This window comes from Pseudoliparis swirei, chromosome 19 (assembly GCF_029220125.1).
Source record: "Pseudoliparis swirei isolate HS2019 ecotype Mariana Trench chromosome 19, NWPU_hadal_v1, whole genome shotgun sequence".
NCBI lineage: Eukaryota > Metazoa > Chordata > Actinopteri > Perciformes > Liparidae > Pseudoliparis > Pseudoliparis swirei.
In genome coordinates, this window is record NC_079406.1 from 23,361,221 (window position 1) to 23,386,644 (window position 25,424).

Genomic DNA, 25,424 nt, shown 5'->3' on the forward strand with positions numbered 1-25,424 from the left:
GAGTTGACTCTAACCCCCCTCCTCATGGCTGACCTCGAATTTCCTATGCCGCAGACACTTTGAAAATCCAGTTTGTTTTTGGGCCCTTCAAAAAACAACACTCACTTTTTCATGGTGTAAATTCTTGCGGGCCTGAATTACAACAACAGATGCAAATAGTTTGTGTATATTTGGTCAGATGTTTGGTATTTATTGCTTTTATTACCTATATATATCACAAGATATCGCGGGCAGACTTTCTTTTTTTAAAGTAACATTTTATTGTCTCCGACTTAACCTCTCTCATCAGTTGAAACAAGATTCAGGAGATAAGGCAAAAATGTAACCTCGACGTGAACCTTGCGTGAACACATGACCCCCGAGAGGAAGGATTTTCCTTCGGGTGTAGGACTAAATAAGTCCAATGTGTGCCAAATGATTTAGAAAGAATCAACATTTATTGAACTTATCTGTCCGGAATCTAAGTTTGCTTTTGATCTTATCACAAATTCCATTCGTGAAACTTAATCAACTTTATAACGTGAGGTGTTGGCGAGTCGTAAAGACACCCCCCCAAAAAAAAAAAAAGGATTCACGACACCTATTTAGTTGCCCAGTGGGGAAGAAGCCTATGCTAGAAATGTGGCGTGCGGTCCGAGGGTGCCAGACAGTCAACACCCGAGTCCACGAAACAAAAGTAAACACAAAGTCCAAAGATAGCTGATGGCTGTCAATCAAACCCATCCCCGGCTGCCTCGGCCCGTCAGCCGTCACTCTTTTCCCAGGGTTCCTCTGGGCCGCGGTATCCCATGCTCGTGTTTTTAGACAAACAGATCGGATTCCTCCTCAAACAGGCCGCTGCCGTCCCTTTTGATAACAATGTAATAATTCAAAACAAATGATTTCGGCTCTTTTGATGAGAGCACTTTTATGGGTCACGAAGCCTCACGCTGACATCTGTTTGATTTTATCTTCTTGAACTTTATCCTCTGCTGGAGAATTTACTGGCTCTGACCAGAGCAGTGTGTTAAAGCCAGACTAATAGAGGAGCAAAGACAACTGAGACACTGGGCAGGACAGCTCGTCTTAACCCTCAAAGCCTGTAACATATATAGTGCACTTATGCTTCACTCAAGGTTGTGTCAAGAACATTCGCCAAAAAAAAGCATATATTAAAAAAAAAATGTTATATCAGCTTTTCTGTTCACCTTGCAGAAGGTTGGTTGCAACTTACGCTCAGTTCTGTGCTCTGAATAGCAAACTTCCTGTTTCTATTCCTTTAGTTTACTCGCGCTCGCCCGTAAATCTGCGTTAAAGACGCTAGTTGTGTAACATTCAAGGTGCGCAGTGTGGCGTGGAAAACTTAAACATCTCCGGTGCACGCGCGCCGAGTTAAAGTTCAGTCGGAGATTCCGAGCTTTTCAAAAAAAGTTTCTCAAGATGCACTTGACCGTTTTCGTGGAATAAGCACAAATCAATGCTCAACGCAGAATGCTTATGTGTCTTCAAACATATCTGGAGTGGCTCTTTAATGATAACAATAAAAAACTTCGACAACCGAGCCGGGGGGGGGGGGAGGGGGGGGAGATCGTGAGCGGCAACCGAAAGCTTCGGTAAAAGCTCGAGGCCTAAGCAGATTTAGAGGTAGGATTTATTTTGTTTTTTGGCATAGAGACGTTTCAGCTATTTCCTGTCGTGTCACACGGCTCGATGTTATTCGCCGTCGTCGAAAATGTTTGCGGGAATAACTGCAACATGCGCGAATAAAAAAAAGAACAAGAGAGAAACGAGAAACCAAAACATTTTCCTCATGCTTCTGTATATTTCTTCCTTTGATGAGCTCGGGAGGGGGGGGTTGTGTGTGTGTGTGTGTGGGGGGTTGCTTCTGCTCTAGACCCTGGCCGTGGTTGGAGCTGTATGCTAAAGCCATGGTCAGGTCCCAGAGATTTACAGCCTCTTAGATGCCTATAACTCATCCCTAGCCCTGCTTCTGAAAGGAGATTCTCCCCCCCTCCCCCACCACCCCCTCAATCCCAGCCCCCCCCCCCCCCCCAAAATCCTTTCAAAGGCCGCAGACTGGAGACAGATATGTAGGTGTTTTAGATAAGGTAGGAATTGCATTAAAGGATTTTTCCATTTTAAAGCTGTTGCCATCTTTTTTTGCCCTTTCCCATAGACTTGAGAAGAGGAGCTGAGAAAGGATGGGAAGAGGGGTAAGGGATGTGCTTTGGGACGGACTAGTCCGTACATTTGTGGTCAGCTCACAGCTCATAAAAGACTAGCGCTAACCTCGGTAAAGATTGAATAATGTAGAGTCCGCTAGACGGAACCTCCGCAAGAATACTAAAGTTATTGACCCGACTTCGGAGGAAAATCCTCCGAGCTCATTGATCTCTCCGCCGGCGTAATTACAGGGCGGCCAGATGAATCTTCACGTCGAAGATAATAGTGATGAATTTTCAGAGTGATGAGGATTTCTTGCCAAACGCAGCCGTTAAATAAATAAAAAAAGCTCTTTGCCCAAAACCTCTGATGGGGATCATTTTGTTTTTCGCAAAAGTGGAAAAGCGTGGCCGGAAAGAGGACTCGGAGTCAACGGTCGCACCCGGGGCAGCGAGAAGACGGACCGCATGCATGTGCACGGCATTTTCCAACTTCGCTTCTCTGTTTTACGAGAGCTCACGCTTCCCTTTGGCATTTACTTTTTAAAACTTAATAATTATGTGGCCTCCTTTCTGTTTTTCCTTTTTTCTCCCTCCGGCCCCACCGTGTTTACGTTCAGCCAGCTTACGGTGCACACGGTCCAGTCCACACACACACACACACACACACACGGTCCACATGTCCTTCTGCGGCGGTGTTTGTTGGACTGGGCTGCAGAGAGATTAGACGCCTCGTTCCCTCTGGTGCCTTCGAAGTAACGCTCCTCCGCCCAGAGGGCTCGGCTGCTCATTTTCCAATAGGACCTCGGAGTGTGGAAATTGGCCCTTTTCTTGAAATTTGCATTATTTATTTATTTTTTTACCTCACCGTGAACTGTAATAATAAAAAAAAGAAATATCTCATATCATACTGGTATTAACTAATGACAATTGCAGTACCTTCATATTTATTTATACTTGAAATATTTTTTTTAAACACTTAAAAACATGACTGAGGAGTATGTATGGAAAAAAAGAACATAAAAAGACAATTATTTTTGCTATCACAAGATTATGGTTATTGTCAAATATGAACTTTTAATATAGTGCACATTTTTTGGGGTTTGGCGGATGAAAACAATGTAGGGATCATAGGGTTCACATGGTTTACTTCACGAGAAGAGAAAGTGTCCCTGAGTATTTGAAGTAAAAGATATACCAGTGGTTATGATACACAAACATCCAGTCATGAATCCAAAAAATATTTGAACCAAAGCCTATATATTCGCTGAAATAATATAGCACATATTTCTTATTGAGAAAATTACAGACAAGCACAGGCAGTCTAGGGAAGGGCGCTAGACTAGACAGGGACTAGGACCCACATGGTCAAAACCCACACATCAGAGGACTCGTAAGGGCACGCGGGAGAAAAATAAGCAAGAGAGACGGGGAGTTGGGAAACTACGCTGAAATCCTTGTGGCAGCAGCTGAAAATCTGCAGACAGCAAATCTCAAGTTGAACTTATAAATGATTTGTTTATGAGGCAGAAAGAAAAAAAAAGAGAAGAAGAAGAAAACTGCAGCGTCTGCTGTCCTTTTGCCTTCATCACGTCTTCATTCAGAATCAGCAAACCGGGAGGACCGTTTAAAAAGATCCGCAAGGTAAGGCTTCATTTCTATTCACCCCCGGTGCGCTGTGTGTGTGTGTTGTTTTTTTCTTTCTTTTCTTCTTTCTTTTATTCCAGCTCAGCTCATTGGCTCATTTGTTGTTTGGTGGTGTACATTTTGCTTATTGAGCGGTGGAGTTTTGTACAGCCTAGGCAGAGATTAAGACAAATTCTGATAAGGACTGGAAGTTGACTCTCAGCATTAAGGGGGATTAATGTTTAGCTCTGTGTGGCAGGGGCCTTCTCAGTGGCTGTGTTTACGCAGTGTTGCAGACCCCGCATTAATCCAAAATTAGTATAAAAGATCAGCTGTGGCCACTGAGGCGAACCTTCACAGGGCTTAGGCCAGTAATCAAGTCTCACTTTGGGACAATGAGCGGCCTGGAAGGTCAATGAGAGGCCTGGGCTGAAGGGACGAGGAGATTGAGGTGGGGGGGGCAGCGCGGGACTTTTGGTGACCACATGGTTTAATTTAGGTGAGACGTATCCCCACACACACACAGATACTTGCACACACACATAGTTTTCACCCACAGTATGTCCCTTCTCCTCGGGGCGTTCATGGCCGTGATGTTTTTTTGTGTGTGTTACAGCTGCAGAGGACATCATTGTGTATAATTTAACACTTAAAAAAAAAAAAAAAACGTTCTCGCTTCGAAGCCCGTCTGAAATCGTATACGTGTATTTGACGTCGCGCGAGTTTACATCTCAGCGCACTAAGTATTAGCTCCGTCGCGTAATTATAATGCGCGCTGAGGGATTACAACAATAAATAGCACGAAGCGACCTCGCCCGCTCGTATAGCGTAGAGCAACGTCTCTCGTTCCAACGCAAACCAACGGCGAGCAGCGCCCGCGAGGAGAATCCCGAGGAGATGTCTCGGCCTCTGACGGGAAAAGTCAAACTGTGTCAAATTGAAAAACGGGTAACTTTTTTTATTTGTTTCCATCGCCAACGCTGGCTTGTGCGACACAACGAGGCAGCACCACTGGGTTTAGTTAGGAAAATAAAATACAGGAAATATGGCTCAGCGTAGACCGCGGCCCTCGGAGGATGAACGCTGGCAAAACTGTCGATACGTGCATTATTTTTTTGGCACTTTCAAAAAAAACGCTCGCGCTGTGAAACCCCTGCTTGCGAAAAAGGACGCCATTTTATTGACACTTTGAATAAGGCTCACCGTACGGCACATGTAGCGATACGATGGGTCTGCCGTGTCGAGAGGAACCTGCCCTTGAGAATGACTTTCCACAACTACGTCTAAAGTGCTTAAATTATTCATTTACAGGGATTTTAAAGCGCCGTGGGCAAAATGGCAGTGCCCTTGAAAAAAAAAAAAAGAAACGGAGAATATTATCTCCTCAATCAACTTTTTCTTGGCACGCGCCAGAACTTCATGCCACGCTAACTTTTCCACAGTAGTCCCCCCCCGCCCCCCCCCGTGTCTTTCTTTTGTGCACACATGTTGACAACGGACAGACTACAAATGAAAGGGTAGAAGAGCACGAGAGGAGAAAAAAAACAACAGCAACACAGCCAAACGGCAATTTAGGGCATTTGCACCACATTGTGGTGGAAACAGCTCTCTTCAAGTGCCAGCAGGGTACCGGCGAACCCCCCCCCCCCGCCACCCACTGCTCCTGCTAAGATTAGACAAATTAAACACTATTATTCACGTCACTCCCGCAGCTGGCCTTTTAAGTGGTTCTACGTTAACTATCATAATGGTTTGCTTTGAAAGCCGCAGTCTTCTCCTTCATTTACGATATGAAAAAGCACTTTTGGCCGAGTCTCGGTGGGATTTTTCTTCTCCTCTGCCTCGTGTTGCAGGGGGGAGGAATGGGTTCTCTTTACACTGCAGTTTCTAGTCGAACGAATTTCTATACCTTTCTTAAAATAATGTACAGTTGCACTCAGTTAAACAGCATATGCAACACATTTGTGTCCAGAAAGGTATTTTGTTCGGACTTAGTTAAGCCGATTATTACTTTTCATTATAAATTAGTTTTCTCACAGCGGGTAACATTTACTTCCAAATGTTAAACGTGTGGACCGTATGTCAGTCATCACCGTGCACTATTTCATCGTTTACGAGAGGACTACAAGCAGGTCAGCGAGACTCGCACATCTGTCCGTGCGTTTTGAACGTCGTCTCCTGTTGGTAAAAAAGCCCTTTTATTCCTCATAACCCGATAATGGATGTGGTATTGGCCAGGGGCCCGCGGGCCGAGGACGGCCGGTGATGGATAACCTAGTTTCAGACCCATCATCGCCGTGGAGCATGTGCCTCGTATCTGTAGTCAAACGCCCCCCTCCCCCACCCCACCCACGCTGAGCACGCTCCAGAGACTGATTTTTGGGGGGGGGGGGACTGACAGTAAGTGACGTCCTGTTAGCTGCATTACATTTTAAACCTCTATCACCAGCGTGAAATCATAACAGATTGCTTTGTTATCCAACTACGGTCGTATGGGATGGACCGACCAATGGGTACAGCGCGTGAACAAGAACTTCAGCTACACTGAAACTGAGGCACAAACAACCAACCACTGTGAAAGAAGTAAATAGGCCTTATTATCAATATTTGGATAACAAAACAAAATGTCAAATTATTTCAGGTGTAGAATAACAACCGGCGCCTTCAGACGTCATCGGCTTAAAGGATCAGTGGGAAATAGCCCCAAAAATATGGCTTTGGTTACTTTTTTTTCAGTCAGCAAGACTTGTATACGATATATATATAAATAAATGAATAAATAAATAAAAGGGACCCTCCTCCACTTTACACATCAAGTTCAGTTTACATCAAGAGGAGTACCACTCCTGTGAAATCCGCTGCATAATGTCCTCTGCTGTGTGCCGTCTAATGTGGCTGTGGAGGGAGTCTGAGAGAATTACCCAGATGATGTCATCAGGGTTATCTCGGCTTGGCTCGAGACTCGGGGTCCCCACAACACAAACTTGAAGTGTGGTGTTTATACAAAAAAAGTGGGCATTTATCTATCTAATGAAAGACCCCGTTTAGTTGCATAATGGGAAATGTAAGCTCCTGTTTTTGAGGCCTGACCCACAGCATTCTGCACCGGGGACTAAAAGTCAACATTTCACTTCGGCTGCTTCCACTTTAAGCGTTTTTCTTTTTATGTATCTGTGAGCCGCCCAATTTTATGAAAGCGCAATACAAAATTGCTGGAGTAACCGTTTCAATATATTGCACCGAACCGAGACTGAAAATTTTGTGATGTGATAAGTCAGTCATAATACGTCTTCCCACTTCTTCCACACCAACTGGTTTACATTTTGAGAAAACGATATAATGGTATCTACCCTCCACAGCCAAAACAATAAACGTGGTGATGGATCTGAACGCTTTTGATTGAAATGCATTTGTCCACAACACCTCAAGGATAAACGGAAGGGAAGTAACATCTCGTATGACATCACAAGACCCTATAATGGGTGAGTATTCAGATAGTTATGTTTCTATTATTTGGCCACATCTGGCAAGGAGTTCTCAAAAGATGTAAGAAAATCAACTCAATACTACTATTAACAAATCACAAGCGAGTACAGGGTGCGTCTGTGTATTTTCTGAAACCTGAGTTGCATCGGCGCGACCACGAAACACAGATTTGTGTCACATGATCACGCTGTAATGAGTCGAGCCTGTATGTGTTCCTACCAAGAAACAGCTTTTGGGAAATCGTCTCCACAGTCGGAGCCAGTTCCTGATGTCGTAACCAATACCATACAGTGGTAGAATAGCTCATGCCTCTAAAACACACTTTGACTCCAATGCCAATTATTAGCTGAGAACTAATGATTTTTGCACCGGCAGGTCGTGTTTTTTATTCAACCTTTATAATATCAAATGACAGTGTTTCGCTATTTCATGCAGTTTTATCTTTATTCCACATTTCTTTGAAACATTTAAGAACACAAGCCGTCAGATTAATCCTATTGCACTACTTGTTTATAAAAATATGCCTGGGGACAAACCGTCAACACTTTTCATAAACACGAATGACTCATGCTTTATTTTTATAGTTATTTATTTATTTTTAAACCTTTATTTAACCAGGTGAATCCCATTGAGATTAAAAATCAAAAAAAATTCGAGGGTGACCTGGCCAAGACCGCCAGCATCATGAGAAACACATAGTTACAAACAAGAAAACACAGAACAAGACAAGTTAAAAGATACTAAATAATAATAATAATAATAATTTGCTGGATTATGAATCTTCTTTTGTTTTTGCGATCAAATCTTTTATTGGTTTTCGAGATATGCACATGCAAAGGAAAAGATGTACACATTGTATGTATACAAAGGTACTCACACAGAAAACATAAAAATAACATATACAAATAAAAATAAATAAAAAAGAATATATATATATAATCATATATATATAAATAGATATATATATTTATCGAGTTATATATATATATAAATATATATATATAAATATATATATATATATATATATCTATATATAGAGTTATAATTATGAATCAGTCTTGTGAACTCTTTTTTTTCCCGGTGGGAGACGCAGCGCCGCAGGAGGTAATTAGCCCGAGTGGGGGTGGAAGCTGTGACCTACAATCTGAAAACAGCTGCACGACTCACCGTGCAGCGCGAGTCTGTTTGTCCCCGAGCGTCTCCGGGAGCTGCAGGCGGCTGGTTCTCATCCTCACAGCGATGATTTATGCCCGACATATCTTCGTACAGTAAAAAAAAAGAGCCGGCAAGCAGGAAAAAAGAAAAAGATGCTCTTCACATTCCCATGTTTTGCATTTCTGCCTGCATGGGCCAGGATGACATTTCATTTCTTACCTCATATCATCTCAAAAGGGGTAATTCAATTTGCACTCGAAGATGTTTCTAATCCTCTCCCCCGATCTCAATTTGTTTCACCCATCGTATGAATACCAGAATATTTGCTGTTTGATTGTCTTTAAATGGTAAACTCGGGCCATTTTGACAGGGCTTTTGGTAAATAGCAGAACACTGGTGGTCAAATGTATATTAATATCGCTGTAGATGCATAAGGGAGTTATCCAGTGATATTCACCCGTGTTGGTGTCGTTTAGGTTTAACAGTTCACGTTTCTTTCGTGAGATGGGCGAGTTCACTAAGCTCTTTGCTTACTCTTTGGGAGGTTGTTTGTACGAGTAGGTGGACAGAGCAGTGGGTTTTACTAAATAGATGTACACATTAGTGAAAAGTACAAGACTCAACTCATCGTGTGGTTGTTTCCTGTACAGTTCAGTGGGTGGAGCCCTATAATCCGAGAGTCATCAAGCTAATCACCTACTGGCTCTGGCTCCATATTTAGGCCTCGTCCACACCACAACGTTCCCATTTATAAAGCGCACATCTTTTGCGACGTTTTCACCAAACGTCAAAACCTCCGCCGGAGTGTTTTTAGAGCAGCCAAAAACGGAGGTGTTTGGAAACGCTCCCGAAGCGGTAACGTGGACACCCGCGTCCGCTACTTGACCGGGTCGTGACGTGTCCTTCGCCCGATTCGTCGCCCCCCCTATCACATGACTCTGAGCAACAGTTCGACCTCGTCGGTGGTCCAAGCAAAGGAAATCTCTGGTCCCTCTTTCGGCCATTGTCGTTCTTCCTCTGCTGTGTGTCGATAAATCTACTTCCTGTTTACGACGTCACGGAAGACGATGCTGAAACGCCCGGATGGACTTGATTGTATTCGTGTGGATTTAGCCGACTGTCGTCTACAGATTCCAAATGTCAGCAGAAAAGTCAACGTTTTCTTTTAATTAAAAGGACACTGGAGCCATTTAGTCCTTCATTGTCCTTCCATTAAGTTGGGTGATCTACGAGGAAGCCATTTATTAAAAATATAACATCTCAATGGAAAGCATCAGGAGCCAAGGTATATTTACCTTCGCATTGAAAATGCAGAAGGTTATGTTTTGATCGCCGTGTATTTATTTATTTATTTATTTGTATGCGTGTTATTCGCAGAACTCAAAAAGTATTGAACCGAATCGCATGGAATTTGGTGGGATGATTGGTTATTATCCGGGGACCAGTTGATTAGATTTTGGGATGAATCGGGTCAAAGGTCAAGGTCAAAGGTCATGAACAGGTCAAATCTTCTTGAATGGCATGAAATTTGGTGGGATGATTGGTTATTATCCGGGGACCATTTGATTAGATTTTGGGATCAATCGGGTCAAAGGTCAAGGTCAACGTCATGGAAAGATCACAATCTTTTTTTCACCATAGCACGATACATTTGTGTCCAATTGGCATGCAACTAATGCCAAAATGTTCATAATTCAATGCCCAATCTTGTGATATGCGAAGGTATGCGCTCTACCGAGTGTCCATTCTAGTTATTAATGAGTTAAGCTCTAGAAGTCGGAAACATAGGCCTACAATTCCAATAAAGCAACTTCAGATTTAACAAAAGAATCCAGAGTCCCAGAAGGAAGAATACAACTCAGTACTGCAGTAAACTGAATCTCTGTGTACAATCAGTAGAGTACACTTTCAACATTCTGTAAGATAAGTCTTCTGTTTTTAAAATGTGTTATTAAGGCCTTCTCACAACCCTGCTAGACTAGCTGCTAGCTTTTCGCTAGCTAGGCTGCTATATTTAAGTGTTGTGGTCATGCACGATCCATCGTGGGCTCGGAAAGGCACTCGTCATTCCGAGGCACGGTATCAAACAACTGGCGCCAACTGTCGCCACCAGAATTTCGTCCCACCGGCCCCCTGTCCGCTCGCACTGCGCCCCGGCCGCTAACAGGCCTCCCGAGGTAATCCTCACCCACTTATATGCAGAGTGTGAAAGCCATTTTCTCACCCGCTCATCGCATGAGCTCGTGGATTTCAAAATAGAGCGTTCGCTCGTACTGCTCACGCCAGGTACACAAGCCGCGTTTTTAAATTGAAGGGTGAAAAAAATGTGGTTCGGTGGGTTTTAAATGAGTCAATGAGTGCGAACACCAAAACGGCATTCCTGTATCTTATTGACACTATTCATTTACAAATGGAGGTTTCGAAGGCTGTCGTCATTCTGTTCATGTCGAAACTGGAGTAGGTTAAGTGGAACAGGGATGTCTATGTGTAGAGATTATAAAGCCCTCTGAGGTAGATTTGTAATTTGTGATTTTAGGCAGAACAAAATAAACTGAATTGAATTGAATTGAAAAAATTCAGTGACTTTTGGTATTTAACCCTCCTGTTACCTTAGGGTCAATTTGACCCCATTCAATGTTTAACCCTCCTGTTACCTTTATATTTACTGACATATTTTACCCTCGGGGTCAATTTGACCCCAGCAATTAAAACCTCCAGAAAATTATTAGAATTAATATTGTTTCCCAAGTTTAAGTGTGAGGTACTTTATGTTTGTTTGTTGACTACCTAAATAGCCCTTTGAATATATAAAAAAGTTGATATTTCTTATATGTTTGACACAGTGAAAAACAGCCTGGGGTCAAATTGACCCGAAAGAACACCGACATTAAACATTGAATGGGGTCAAATTGACCCTAAAGGTAACAGGAGGGTTAAAGTCAACCTTTGAAATGCAATTCTTGGTCCCACCAGCAGGCCGCAAAAGTGAAAGTAAGAAAGGAACTACTGTACATTTCTAAAGTTCTTAAGTTGCCTCTAAGGGAAACACTCACATGTGCAGCGTCTAAATAGATAACACGGAAATATCTCCGTCTCCGACCTCAAGTAACATAACACTTTTCATAATAGCGGAGATGAACTGAGCGTTCTGGCTACCCCTGAAAGGCCAGCAGGTTTACCAGACCTGCACGCCATGTCCCCGCGCTGCATTTCTATCTATTAACACGTCCACTGTGTACGCACTCAATTTGGGAGCGTAATAAGAGGCAGATGAGTCTCGCAGCCGGCGGAGAGACCCTGAAGGAGGGAGAAATTTGTCCAACTATAAGCAGCCCGACGGGGGGGTGAGCGCTTAGGTCAGAAGCCCTTAAGTTGACACGAGCAGACACTCCTATGAGTTTGTGATGAAAACCGCGTGATCCATCATCGCCGGCACGCTCGTCTGTTAGGGGACCGTAAGCACGCTGAGAGCTCCCACGGGCCTCCATCTGATCACAGTTAAGCTGAGCTACATGGGGCACCGGAGCTATCCCTCATTATGAAAATGGAGGGAAACTGAGATAAGCTTCCATGTTAAGTAATTAAACGAGACCCTCAGAGGGGCTGGTTCAAGTGGATGCACAAGAAGTAAAATATTATCCCAATAATACGTCCCTTTATTCTCGAGATTTTCTCTGGAGCTTTTAGGGTGGTCGCCAGCTTGGGTGTATCGCTGAAATCAATATTAATGAGAATATTTTATGATACCAATTGATAATATATCGTATTTTTATCGCAGTGAGGCACTTGTATACAACATATCCAATCGTTAAAGTGAAATTAAAAGGAATACATCGTATTTCACCGTGACAGACAACACAAGATGATGTTCTTCAAAGGTTTAAAGCAAAATCTCAACGACTCATTTGGTCCTGGTTTTGAATTCAGACTTTTATTTTGACATTCATTTAAGAAATATTTGATGAAAAATCAAATGACTACAGCTTGACCGATCCTGGAATTTGTAGAGGCCAATGCAATACAAAATGTCATCGGCAACAACGTGTATTGTCTGTATGGGCCCAAACTCTCTTTCTTTTTGTTTCAGTACCAACACGTTGGCATCAAAAAGTTGACATTTCGACAATCTCTTGAACGACATCTCCAGACGCCAAAGCGTTTGCCACCTCCGTCCAGGCGCCGACAAGTCCTTGAGCTCGTCCTCAGACTTTCCTCTCGCTGACGACTCAGTTTAATTAGCCGTGTTTAAAATAGTCATCCGTGATCTCTTTTCCCCCGAATCCTCTCGCAAACAAAAAGCTATTCTTAAACCAGCAGAACCACCTTGTCTCGCACCAACGCTAATGTGACCCCCTGCACCGTGGTAGCAACATCCAAGTCTGGCTCTGATTACCATGGGAGCTACTGCCTCCGCCTGAGGGAAAAAAAAAAAAAAAAAATGCTGCTGGTTTAAAATAAATGTTATTGTTTGTCACAGGAAACCAATCTGATTACCGTTTCTTCTCTCATGCGCACACTTAGCGCCGCGCACCGGGCTCTATTTGTGCATGTGGTTTTCATTCAGCCTGCCCAGCGGGGGGAAAGGGGGGGGGCGGGGGGGGGGAAACGGACACCTCGCGTTTTCATCTGTTATTAAGTCACACTTTGGGGGAAGGTTAAAATGGAGGGGGGTTTGTTTACTCAAAGTATTTGGCAATCTTTAGAAGACAATCTGTCTGTCCACATCAAACAATAGATCGAGTTTCTCTGCGGCGGCGGCGGCGTCTCAGAAATGGGCCCGGGGAGAGGCCGAGGGACGACTCCTCCGATAGCCGTGACGTCTGCGTTCGCTCAACCCGACAGCGAAAGTGAGCGGTTGTTAAAGTGCGGCGTGAAGTAAACATTACGACGGTATCATTTCACTTTTGATTGTGTGTGTTGATACGGCAGAATCGTGCGTCTCCCAATGTAGCATGTAGGTTATTAGAAAAAGCCGTTAAGGAGCCGTATTTACCCCTTTCACAATGACCGTGTTTACATGCATTCGAATAACTGGCTTAGTCGGACTGAAATCGAATCATCCGTTTCATGTAAACACCTTTGTTCGACTATGTGCGGTCCAACTACGATCCGATTAAAACCCCTGGATAACTCGATCCGATCCGGTTGATAATTCGACTATCGCGGAATGTAACGGTGAATTGGATTAGGAACTGGACTTTGCGTCTTTGCGCATGCTTGAGATCCCGCCGCCCTCCTCCCTCCCATGTCGTGACCCGGAAGTCGAAAGAGACGATAAGTTGTCACTGCCGGGAGCCTGGCCGGCAGAAAACAAACAAACAACGCTATGGAGAACACAAGAGCCACCAATAGTAGAGGGATGTAGCTTCGCCTTGCTCTCTGTTCGCCATCTTTCTCGAAATGTTGATGTTGTTGTTGTTGGTTGTTGTTGGTGGTGGTGAAGAGGTCAAGCGGAAATGGCTGTATCACCACGAGTTGTAATGAAAACAGCGCCACCTGTCGTATCGGATATGACATGCTTTCGGCCAATGATTCGAATTACTCACTGCCATGTATATTGGGATAATAGCAGATCCCCAAAAGATAGCATAGTCCGACTAAAGCAAGATTCGAATTATACCATCATGTAAACGCACTGACTGAGTGTACCTTGTGACCTCTCTTTCTGAGTGTATCACTCTGGGGATTGATGAAACACACACACACACACACACATATACACGAAAAGAAGAAGAAGAAGACAGAAAGTGCCAGTGAAAAGCAGAATAAAAAGGCTTAAAATGCATCTGAGAGGAAAGCTGAGAAACGGAGGGCCCAGTCAGCAGGGTCTGCCCGGGCTTAGAAGTCAGACTGTTTGTTTTGCTTCATGTGTCGACGCGGCTGCTCTTTTTCTCCCAGTGTGGTTCTGTCCTGCCGTGATTCCCCGCCGGGCTGCTTCTCATAAAGCTTCCCTCCGCGGGGGGACACCTCTACTTGACACCCGAGCAAACCAACAGCACTCACCTCGCAGTGTGTGAGGGGGGGGGAGAAAAAAAAAAAGGCAATATGTAAATGTTGTGAAAGGAGCCAATTAGGAAATGTATCTTGTTTGAAAGGGCCCGTAATAGTTTAATTCCAAAAACATGTTTTCCGCCTCCGTGGTAATGGTTCACATGTGAGGCTGTGGCTTTTTCTGGGGAGCAGGACGGGTTGGAGGAAGGGAAGGGGGGATGAGGGTGTGGGGGGGGGGATTTGAACGTGCTCGGTGGCAAACTTTTGTTTACGTTTTGGAAACGGTGCATCATTTCAAAGGGCAGCGTGCATGTCCCGTCGCCGGCTTTCACATCTCCCGCCGATTGGAAACACATTGCTGCGCTGCACTGAACGGTGAAGAGTCAAACCAACAGTCATGTAGTGTGTGTGTTTTGTGTGTGTGAGTTTGTGTGTGTGTGTGTGTGTGTGTTAGAGACAGACAGAGCTTTATGTGACGCACTTTGTAAAGAAACAATAACTTACGCACTTAATCAGCTCATTTGGTTTCACTTAAATCCACAAGTCCCCCCTGGTGTGCAGAAATAGACCTCCCACTCCCAGTGAGGGGGGGTATCAATGTGTGTGTGTGTGTGTGGGGGGGGGGGGGGGTGTTAAAGAGAATCTATTTCATGGTATTTTAGATATTCACTCAGTTCAGAGACAGAGAAAAAATAGAACTAAAAAAAGAAATGGTAAAAGTCTGTAAGTGAATGAAGGAAGCCATAAAGTGTGTGTGTGTGTGTTTCCTGCTCCTCTTTATTTTCCACTTCCAGTCTGCAGATCCTGATTGTTAACCAGACTTTTCCTTTTAATTGCTCACCCGGTCGAGGCCTTGCGACCAGAGCCGTGTCCTTGAAGGGACCACCGACTAACTCAGAGGAAACTTTTCACTTTCCTCATTATTAGCCACCGCAACACATTTTACTTTCCAATTGACATACATTTAAAAATCACATCGGTTCTCATTTTTATTGAATTGCTAAAAATAGAAAAAGAGACCAAAAAGTGAATCAGCCTTTTGACATTTCATTTGTAAAATGTCTGTTTCCTCCCACCTGAATGGAAAGCAGTGAGGTTTAACAGGTTATTCAATTAAATTAGGATTTTTGTCGAAGTCACATTCACAGGGAATGACATTTATCTGAGTCCTAAAACATTGTCATGGACAAGGTTTTTATTAAGCAGGAGAAAATTGATTTAGCTGCATGGAAAGATGGAAATATACAAGCAGAATTCACCGGATTTCTGGATCTTTTAAATATTCAGGGAAAGACAACAATGCTCACTGTTTGTTTACAGACGTTATCTCAAAGCACTATAATCTAATATCAATTATTACCACTTAAAAGACATTACTATACCTGAGTGTCTTATCTATCAGTTTCATGTATGTTGTTCACTGGAGTATGCTGATAAAATACATGTTGGACATATTAAGATAATTATGTATCTGTCGTGGACAATAAATAACACTGGAAAAGGGCTCAAGGAAATGAAAAGCAATGCATTTGTTATTGGTGATTAAATAATGACTGTCACAGATGTTTTAGCCATAGGTTGCCATTTAGTTTTTTTCAACATCTTTTTTTTATTGATTGGTCATTGTATTGTATTTTTTTGATCTAGTTAATATATAAAAGATGTTAAAGTAACAAAAATAGTAGAAATAGTATAAAGAACTACACATGAAGCAAGTGTAGTTCTTTGTTTGTTTTTTACTTGTGATACTTTTACTTTATGTATTTTATTATATATTAATGTTTTGTACATCTGGACCTTGAGTCTGTAATAAAAGTTTAATTAACAAAAATAGAAAATAATGAATTGTAGTTATACATGATTCATCAATAGAAGCAGTAGCTCCGTATGCACCTCTACTGTTAATAACATGACAGTTAACGGCCACGTGATCTCAAACACATTATAACACACCGCTAGTGTGCAGTTTTGTAAAGATATGAACATACCAACCTCAGGGTTATTGTGGTTATTACAAAGCCGACGTAAGCCAAAAGTGCTTTGTATATTACTTCCTCTCAGAAATGTTGACGTTTACCATATTACCTATTGTTTGTGTACAAATGCCCCCAGACGGTGGATATGAGGCCGACCAGGCGTTCGCTGTGTGAGCCTCCGGTAGCCGACAGCAGTGAGGCAGCGGGCAGCGCAGGGTGAACACGCTGCCGGCCAGGGTGAGGCCTCACCGACGCTTAAATTTTTCTCCCCAAGGTGAGCTGGGAAGAGATCAGTGGCACTAAACCCTGGGAATTACCCTAGATATTGGCCCCCTGTGCTCTGCAAATGAAATCCTGCCGTCAGGCAGGAAGAACATGGTGGTTAACACTCTGAAAATCAGTTTTTGTGCAGACCACAGCTGGCGTGAAGGGGGCAAGGGAAAGCAATGGAGAAAGGAGAAGGAGGAGGAATGGGGTGAGAGGGAAGGAGGAGGAGGAGGAGGAGGGGGGAGGGCTCTGTAAAAAGAAGAACAAAATCGACATTGCTCATGAAGAGAAAAGAAAGGGAAAGGCTTCGGTCTCGGCCTCGACAGAAAGTTGATCCGTCTTCGGACCACGTGCATTCTGCCGTGTAACGAGTGTCATAATCACAATCATTCCATAATTAATGATGCCTGTCTATATGGCAGCTTTTGGGCTTTTGAGACACACTCTAAAAAAAAAAAACTTGAGTCAACTTAAAAAAGTGAGGCAACCAGCTGCAAAGCCTTTTTGAGTTCACTCAACTAAGGGCTAATGTGTTGTGTCAACTTATGATAAGAAGTTCACTCAAAGTGATATCTTAAGTTTATCAAACGTAACATTACTATTCAAACGTACTTATGTATTTAAGTTAACACTACTTAAAATATTGCATTTGATAGTTACATCTACTCATGTACTTAAGTTCAGAACACTTAAAATATTAAATTGGAGAAACTTTAAATTGTGTGTTCTTGTAGATTAAAAACATACATCAACAGCACTTAACATTTTTTGTTGAAAAATGTTTTGTTGAGAGAACTTACTTTTAACTAAAAATGTTTTGTTGAGAGAACTTACTTTTAACTTAAAATGTTTTTTTACTAAATTTCACTGCCCATTATTTGAGTACACTCAACATTCTTTGCAACGTTGCCTTCATTTAAATTAATTAAAAATGTACACCGTTTTCTTTGGAAAAGTCAACAGTTAATGAAAACAAACTTCTTCAAACACAAAATGTTTATTAACAATAACTAAACATTTGTTTGCATAACTATATGAATTCCAGGTGTCAACACTTGAACATAGACAGCAGAGGGTCAACATCCTTAAAAATCTAAATGGCTGCATAAAGGGAAAAAAAGAAAAAAATCTCTTTTGTGAATCCAAAATTAAGGCCTTGAAACAAGCTTTGGTACATGGTTGTGACACGTGTGTAGCCGTCACGAGTAGGTTCCCCCCCTAAAGCACCAATAAGCAACAAGTAGCCAGAGGGATATTCGGTAATAAGGTTTATTCCGACAGAAGACTGTGTCTCTGCTCTCCACGCTCCTCTCATCTCCTGTCTGTCCAGCTCCTTTATGGAGACAGACTCAGATAACCAACACAGATCGTCATCAGCTGGACTGATTACCAATCTGATTACCAATCAGTCCAGCTGATGACAATCAGACACCGTTTCCTGAACCACACCCCCGCTCCACCCACTCTGCAGCCGAGCCTTAACACCCCCCGCTGCCACAATGGTATATGATGGAACATATATACAACACAGAAGGACAATGGCATTCCCTTGAAACTGGGCTGCTTGAGAAAACAAGCATACAGAGACTATAATAAATATTCACCGCCTCTTTTAAATTTTCTTTTTTTTCTTCCCATTCTGTAACAATACAATTTAAAAGTCAAAAGACATTTTTATGCAGATTTTAAAAACTAAAATATACCACTTTCATACAAGAGCCACCTCCTACACATTAGTATTATAGTATTTCAATCTTCATAGTCTGTTAAATTAAATAAATAAATTGAGCAAAATACAGGGAAACATTTGCTCTCATGGTACAGGCTCCTTTTAATTCAATAAGTGACAAAAACCTGAACTGGAGCAAATCTGCCATTAAACAATGGACAATATCCTTCCAAATCTAATCCATATCTAAATATAATAAACAAACAATGGTATCAAAAACCAATGTATTTTAAACAGGGGCTAAAGAAAATATTTTTATATTATTTTATTATTTAAAATATAAGATTAAAGTAGTATATATATGTATTTATATATGTATTTGTATATATATATGTGTGTGTGTTTACTGACATACATGCGCAGTGGCCTTAGTTACCTCGGCAGATGCCCAAACCACTATATTAAGTTTTCTCAACTTAACATTTTTAGTGGATTCCACTCTTTATTAATGAAATTGACATTTTGAGTTAGTTCAACTTTTTTCAAAGGCATTTGTTGACTCAACTTAAATAAATGTGTTAGGACAACAAATTTGAAGTTGGGCTTTTTAGAGTGCATATGGAGCGACAACAAACTGCAGTTCCGTGTTGAACTGACCGAGTGAAACCAGAACCAGGGTCCAGCTGTCCGAGGGTCTGAGCAGGGGTCTCGGGGCCACGGCTCAGAGGGCGAGTGGTGAGATAGAAATCACTCACTGTGATCATAACCTTCACACTAAACCTGACCAGCTGCCAGGTTCATGGCATTATTTATGTTATCATATGTACGGTGCAAAAGCTCAGAATAATCAACCTGATCTTTTGGGGGGGATTTCAGAATAAAAGTGCATTGCTTATTCACCTCATCATGGCGGCATTCTGTTTGAAAGTATTGGACCGAGAAAATGTAGTTGCATATTAATCCCAGGAATAAAACAACGACGAGTAAAAGGCCGGAACCGTTTATTTGCTGTCGGGAAAACATTTCAGCAATGAATGATGTCACAATGTGCTTGTGAGCTGTTGCGACATCACGGATCGTGGGTGACGTCAGACATTCTGTGTGTTCATCCAGACAAAAGTTTCCATGTACTTTAATAAAAAATAATCAACATATTGTGGCCGAATCCATATTTTCTTTTTACGAAGAGAAATGTCAAAAGAGTGACTTTTCAATACAATGGGATGGGGTTTTTTACCCCGAGTTGACGAAGTAAAGTAGCTAACGTCGAAGAAAATGAATCATCGAGAACTCTTCCCACCGCCAGACGGACACCGCGCGAGACGGAACCGTATATGTTGTCATATTTCAACACTCACTTGAACCTCCCATAGATATACACAAATACACACCCACAGACGCAGCATGCACACACACACACACACACAACGTGAAAACACATGCCTCCACCCCCCCAGCCCAAGCCCATTCCCAACACACACACACACACATTATTTATAGGTTCTGATCAGAGTGTAAAACAAGACCGTCTCTCTTTAGACTACCACTCACCATATTCATCCTGAAATAGCAGGTGCCCATCCAGCTCGAGGATTCACAGCTTCAAAATAAATAGAAGGATGTTTACCCGACGCCAGAATGAAAAAAGTGCTAATCTCTAATCAAGTCCAAAAGGCAGATAGTTAGCAAGGAGAAGCTAAAAATATCCCAGAGGGCAACACATTCCTGCTACGATGGAGCTTAACTCTGATCTTACGACAGTATACGCTGACCCTCGTGCACTGAAAATGATTAGCACTGCTGTACTTCTGTAGAGCGACGTATATATATAGGGATGAACTTAAAGGACATAATATGAGGAGAGCGGCGCATTAGTGCGTTCAGTGGGAAGGAAAAAGACGGGCGGTGCCGGGGTGTTTGGAAAACTCATGGAAAGCTCGGTTGGAAGACGTTCCCTGACTGATGACCTTGGCAATGGGCATGTTTCACTGAGGTGGTGGGGTTTCGAGATCAGGATCAACATTTATTAACTTTCTTTAAAAGTTCTGAAGAAAAGACCAGAATGTTGTTCTCTGTATTTCTACATTCTACAATAGTAATTAATTTATTTCGATCAGCAAAATATACAACCACCGGTAATTTTTAAAAAAGAAGAAAGATACATGTGGCTGACCGAAAAGGTTAAGGCTGAAGCTATCTAGCTTATCAGTGCCCTAACCTATACGATTGCTTAAAAAACTTTTAAAAAACAGAAATTCGAAGTTATTTCTTACGCTTTATCAATACCTTCAAATACTTCTCCAGTCATGTTTTTAAACTTTTTTTTGGAATTGCACCAGATGTATATGTCATCAGTTAAAGTATTCCACCGCTTCACCCCACAGACAGATATGTTTCAAGTTTCAGAGGAATGGATTATTTTCTTCTTTTTTGTTATCCTGACAAACGGAGAATATACGCAACATGGACTTCAATTGACTTCAAAATTGTCAGTCAAGACACATTAATGCAATCAGCCGTGCTTCTGAGGAATGCAGAAAATAAGTCAGCTTTGGCTCTGTTTAGAAGATAAACTTCTTTTTTTTAAACGTGTGCTTGTGTTCCAGTAGATGAATCACAATAACTCTGTCAGGACGGAGCAAATGAAAGATGGGTGTGCGACACCGCAAGTATTAAATTAACTATTACAACTGAAATATGGTTTCCATAATTGTTCAGCTTTTTAGTGGCGTGTAATTGCAGTTGTGAGTGTTAGCGTGTTGAAAGGGCGCGTTTTATTTTCCTTTTGGGTTTCAGTGTTGGGAGTTTCACTTGGCCCCTGTGTCTGTGTTATGGAGAGCATGCAGCACTCCCTGCAGCTGCAATATCATCCGTCACGTCTTACCTTCGTGCTTTAAGAGTTGCGCGTGTGCCAGAATAAGGGCGAGAGAAAATGTGGCGTGAAAAGTGGCAGCAACAACAACAACAGTGGATGAAATTGACGTTTCTGTACAAACTGCTGCGGGTCAACTTACATGAAATAACAGGAAGGTTGTTTTTTTACACATATGGTGAAACATGTACCGACTCTTGGCAGCACAGATGTGTCACACGCTACACGACGGCAACATAATATCAATAATTGGATATTATGGTTAGTAATTTCCCTTAAACCAAAAACTGGAACATTAATGTCCAGTTTGAGCCGTTGGAGAAAACCATTGTGCTCAGTTCATCCACAGCCAACACTACACAGTCTGCACTTCATTGTTTATGCTTATTTCACCCATTGGTCAGACTGTGTTGTTTTGATAACACAGAAAAAGGGAGAAAATTCAACATTCAACATTTGAGCACCAAATATGAAAAAACACAGATGATTTTCCAGAGACTGTTGTGCAAATAACTCCTGAAATATTCTGCAGTTAACAGTCACTTTAGACGTATGAGCTGAGGCACTGTGCATGTGCAGCAAGGCGTGCGGCGGCTTCATCGTCCCAAGTCATGTGGAGTGGCGATGTGGTGCTATTTTCCGAGAGGTCTGGATGGGTGTTACCGTACAGCGTTGGCAACGCAGCGTGGCGTTCCATGTCTTCTGCCATTTGGAGGCCGACGACTGACATGCATACCCAGGAAAAGCAGCGGGAGGTAAAAGGCCCTTTTTTTAAACCAGAATAGTCAGTTCATAACATCTTGAAAACTAGAACGGGCACTCGGTAGAGCGCATACCTTCGCATATCACAAGATTGGGCATTGAATTATGAACATGTTGGCGTTAGTTGCATGCCAATTGGATAACAATTGGCCGCGCTATGGTAAAAAGAAGATGTTGACCTTTCCATGACCTTGACCTTGACATTGACCTTGACCTTTGACCCAATTGATCCCAAAATCTAATCAAATGGCCCCCGGATAATAACCAATCATCCCACCAAATTTCATGAGATTTGGTTTAATATTTTTTGAGTTATGCGAGTAACACGCATACAAATAAATACATAAATAAATAAATCCAAGGCGATCAAAACATAATCTTCCGCATTTTCAATGCGAAGGTAATAAAACGTACCCTGCACGAGTGAATTTCAAAAAAGGCGGATCTTATTAAATGAAACTTGTATGGGAGCACGTCCCCTAACTATTTCAGCAAAACAAAAAACAAAACAATAAGTAATGACTTATGTACAAATTAAATAACTGTGTTTTAGGTACTAATCAGTAAGCATTAAAAGGTGCTGCCAGGTGGGCTTTTCGCTTCATATTTAGCATAAACAGATGAGCGCTATCGACTCACCGCAAGAAAATACAGTAAAACAGAATAATGAATTTCAGACATCTTCCCAAACGTTTAACATTGTTTATGAATTTTACGAATTCAAACAATCCAAAAGGTGTGTTCATTCGATTGTCTCTTGATAAAGATTGAGTGTTTGATATTCTCTTTGTCTTGTCAGCTGCGGTGGCCATCGACGCAAACCGCAGTCTTGTTCATTGAAAAGAAAAACTTCTTCCGGCTCCAAAAGCCAATATCCAAAATGTCAACTTTAGGTAAGACCTAAACATATTTGACAATTTAGAGAAGGAGTCGTTTCAAACCTTTCACAAACTGGGCTGCATCCCCATTCGCTCAAATCCAGACGCTCTAGAGATCCGCAAAACCTGACAGTCGTTTATATTTAAAGACAGACACAGAGATTATCCGAATCAAGAACATTTCACACAACAAAAAAGAAGGTGTCGTTCCCCCCCGGTCTGCCTTTCTTTGCGAGCAGAAAAATTCTGTCATCTCATGTTACTCGCCTTGAACAGTACACACGGAGAGGGCAGACATCATAAAAAAATAATAAAAAAAGGCCGATCCACCTGTTGTTCTGGGCGTTGGGGGGAGCATTTGAACCCCACCTGCAATTCTTTGTGTCTGGCAGCCTGTGCTGTGTGTGTGTGTGTGTGTGTGTGTGTGTGTGTGTGTGTGTGTGTGTGTGTGTGTGTGTGTGTGTGTGTGTGTGTGTGTGTGCGTGTGTGTGTGTGTGACCATGTGCGTCTCCCCATAAACAGGTGGGGTTCCCCGCCACAGATATCGAGTTCCCGTCTTTGATAACGCATTACAGACTTCATTAATTTCCCTCGGTCGGGCCACGCACTCGCCGTCTGACAATCTCAGCCGAGGAATGTTTGTGCGAGCACACCTCCTCGGACTTGTGTAACTTTTTACAAGCGGAGATTAACATGTGTGAAAACAAATGTAATTTAACCCTTTATTGTTTTAGGAGGTTGAAGCGGACATGCCCGGCGTTCAAGGAGCTGTCTGTGTCGGGACAACCCCAGATAGCTATGCGACCGGAGTCGAGGATATCGATGCATATTCAATTAAACAACAACACTTTTGTGTTGTTAAAGGGAGGAAAAGAGGAAAAAGTGAAAAAGGAATTGTGAGGTAGTGACAATCCATCTTTATACAGCTTACGGTAATAGGCCTCGAGAGTCTACACACGTTTCTATTTTTTTCTCCCTTGAGCTCTCTTAAGCCAAGAAACAACTCTGCACACATACATCTCACATGTCCAGTTGCGCAGGACTAATTTGTGCTTCACTTTGTTTTCTTGACATTGATTGGTTATCCTCGAGCACATGCGGACACCCGACACCCCCCCCCCCCCCGCCCCCGATTCCAGTTGTGCGGTGACTCATCTCCGCGTCTGGCAGATGACACGGTGGCGGCGGGCTGAACTTGGACTGGACCCCCGACTCGCTCCACGTTGAAGCTGTGGACGCGACGCCTCCGAAAGCACGCGTGTAGCATTGCTCCCAACTAGCAGAACAATACCGGGGGATTAAGAGGCCGCGGCTAAATATAAAGTCGCATGTAGAAAGTGTCTCATCGAAAAGCAACGAGTTCTTTATCGTCTTGTCTTTTTCCTGAAATCGATTGCTCCAAATTCTAGACGGGAAAACTTTGAGAAAGATCGAGAAACTTTGTGTCTACCGAGGAAGGCCGGGGTCATTTAGGGTCAAGTTAAAAAAAACTAATCTAAGCCAAAACTTGTCATCACAGTTCCTCTCAACCAATTCCAATGAAACAGTTTCATATTTGATTTGTCATCAAGTAAATTCTGTGTTTTGTTTTTTGTAACTATGAGTTTCATATGTTGCTGTCCACCCTCGGAAAATATATTTTTAAACTCAATGGGATTCACCTGGTTAAATAAAAGTTAAATGCCACCTTGTTTTTGACTCAGGATATTTTGTGAAATAAGCATTAATCCTTTCATGGGCGCCGTCATGTGAAAAGCTAAAAATTATATATTATATTATATATATTGTTTAGAAAAGTCGATTTATTTGGTTGTTGCTGAGGAATATGGATAAAAAAAGAAGGAAAAAAAAAAACTTTTTATACATCACCTGTTCTCAGTCTGGGCTGTTTCAAGGAACTCTCACTTTTATCCAGCCATGTGACATCTGCTGTGAACATTACCAGCAGTGGCATCGCCCTGTAAGTCTTCTTGTTAAACGCTCGCTGTGCCCAGACACGAGCTCGACCGTGACACTTTAAAGACAGACGGCTCACCAAGACGGCGACAAGTGCCGGGGCATGAACTTGACCCGAGTGTGTGTGTGTGTGTGTGTGGGGGGGGGGGACCGAGTCAACAATGTTCTAGTGTCAGGACAAAAGACATCATACATACTGTCAGTTTAAATTACAGCCTTTGTGCGAATAGTGGGAAATCATATCAGACAAGAAAAGTTATGAAAAACTAACAATGTACCACGAGTCACCACGTGGATGTTATTAGACCGCAATTATTCCACTACGATGGCTATTAGCCCTAAAAACATATACATGAGTTTCGGGTAATTGATAAAGTTTTTCTTTTGTTTTTAATTGTACATTTACGGGACTTTCTGTTCTGTTTATTCAATGTCATTGTTGTTCTTTTACTGAAGTCCAAAGAAACCGGACTTGACAAGCACTGATGGAGGAACGAAACCCCCCATTAAGAGCCGCTAGCGCAACATTGTTAAAGGATATCCATGTCGTCTATTTTTTAGAAAGCTATACCAACTATTTTAAAAGGTCCTCATCATGTAGAAACACAGGTCACCGCTGTCATTGTTTCGGTATTGTTGTTCCGG

General features: G+C 42.3%; 1 protein-coding gene across 1 annotated transcript in view; it reads left to right on the forward strand.

Annotated features, from left to right (window-relative positions):
* The first annotated feature begins 3,595 nt into the window (after positions 1 to 3,595).
* pitx2 (paired-like homeodomain 2) overlaps positions 3,596 to 25,424 on the forward strand; it is a 60,005-nt gene continuing 38,176 nt past the window's right edge. Inside the window, exon 1 of the mRNA XM_056439740.1 lies at positions 3,596 to 3,785. Within this exon, the coding sequence (XP_056295715.1) occupies positions 3,663 to 3,785 (123 nt within the window). The 5' untranslated portion in view covers positions 3,596 to 3,662. The remainder of the gene's footprint in view (positions 3,786 to 25,424) is intronic.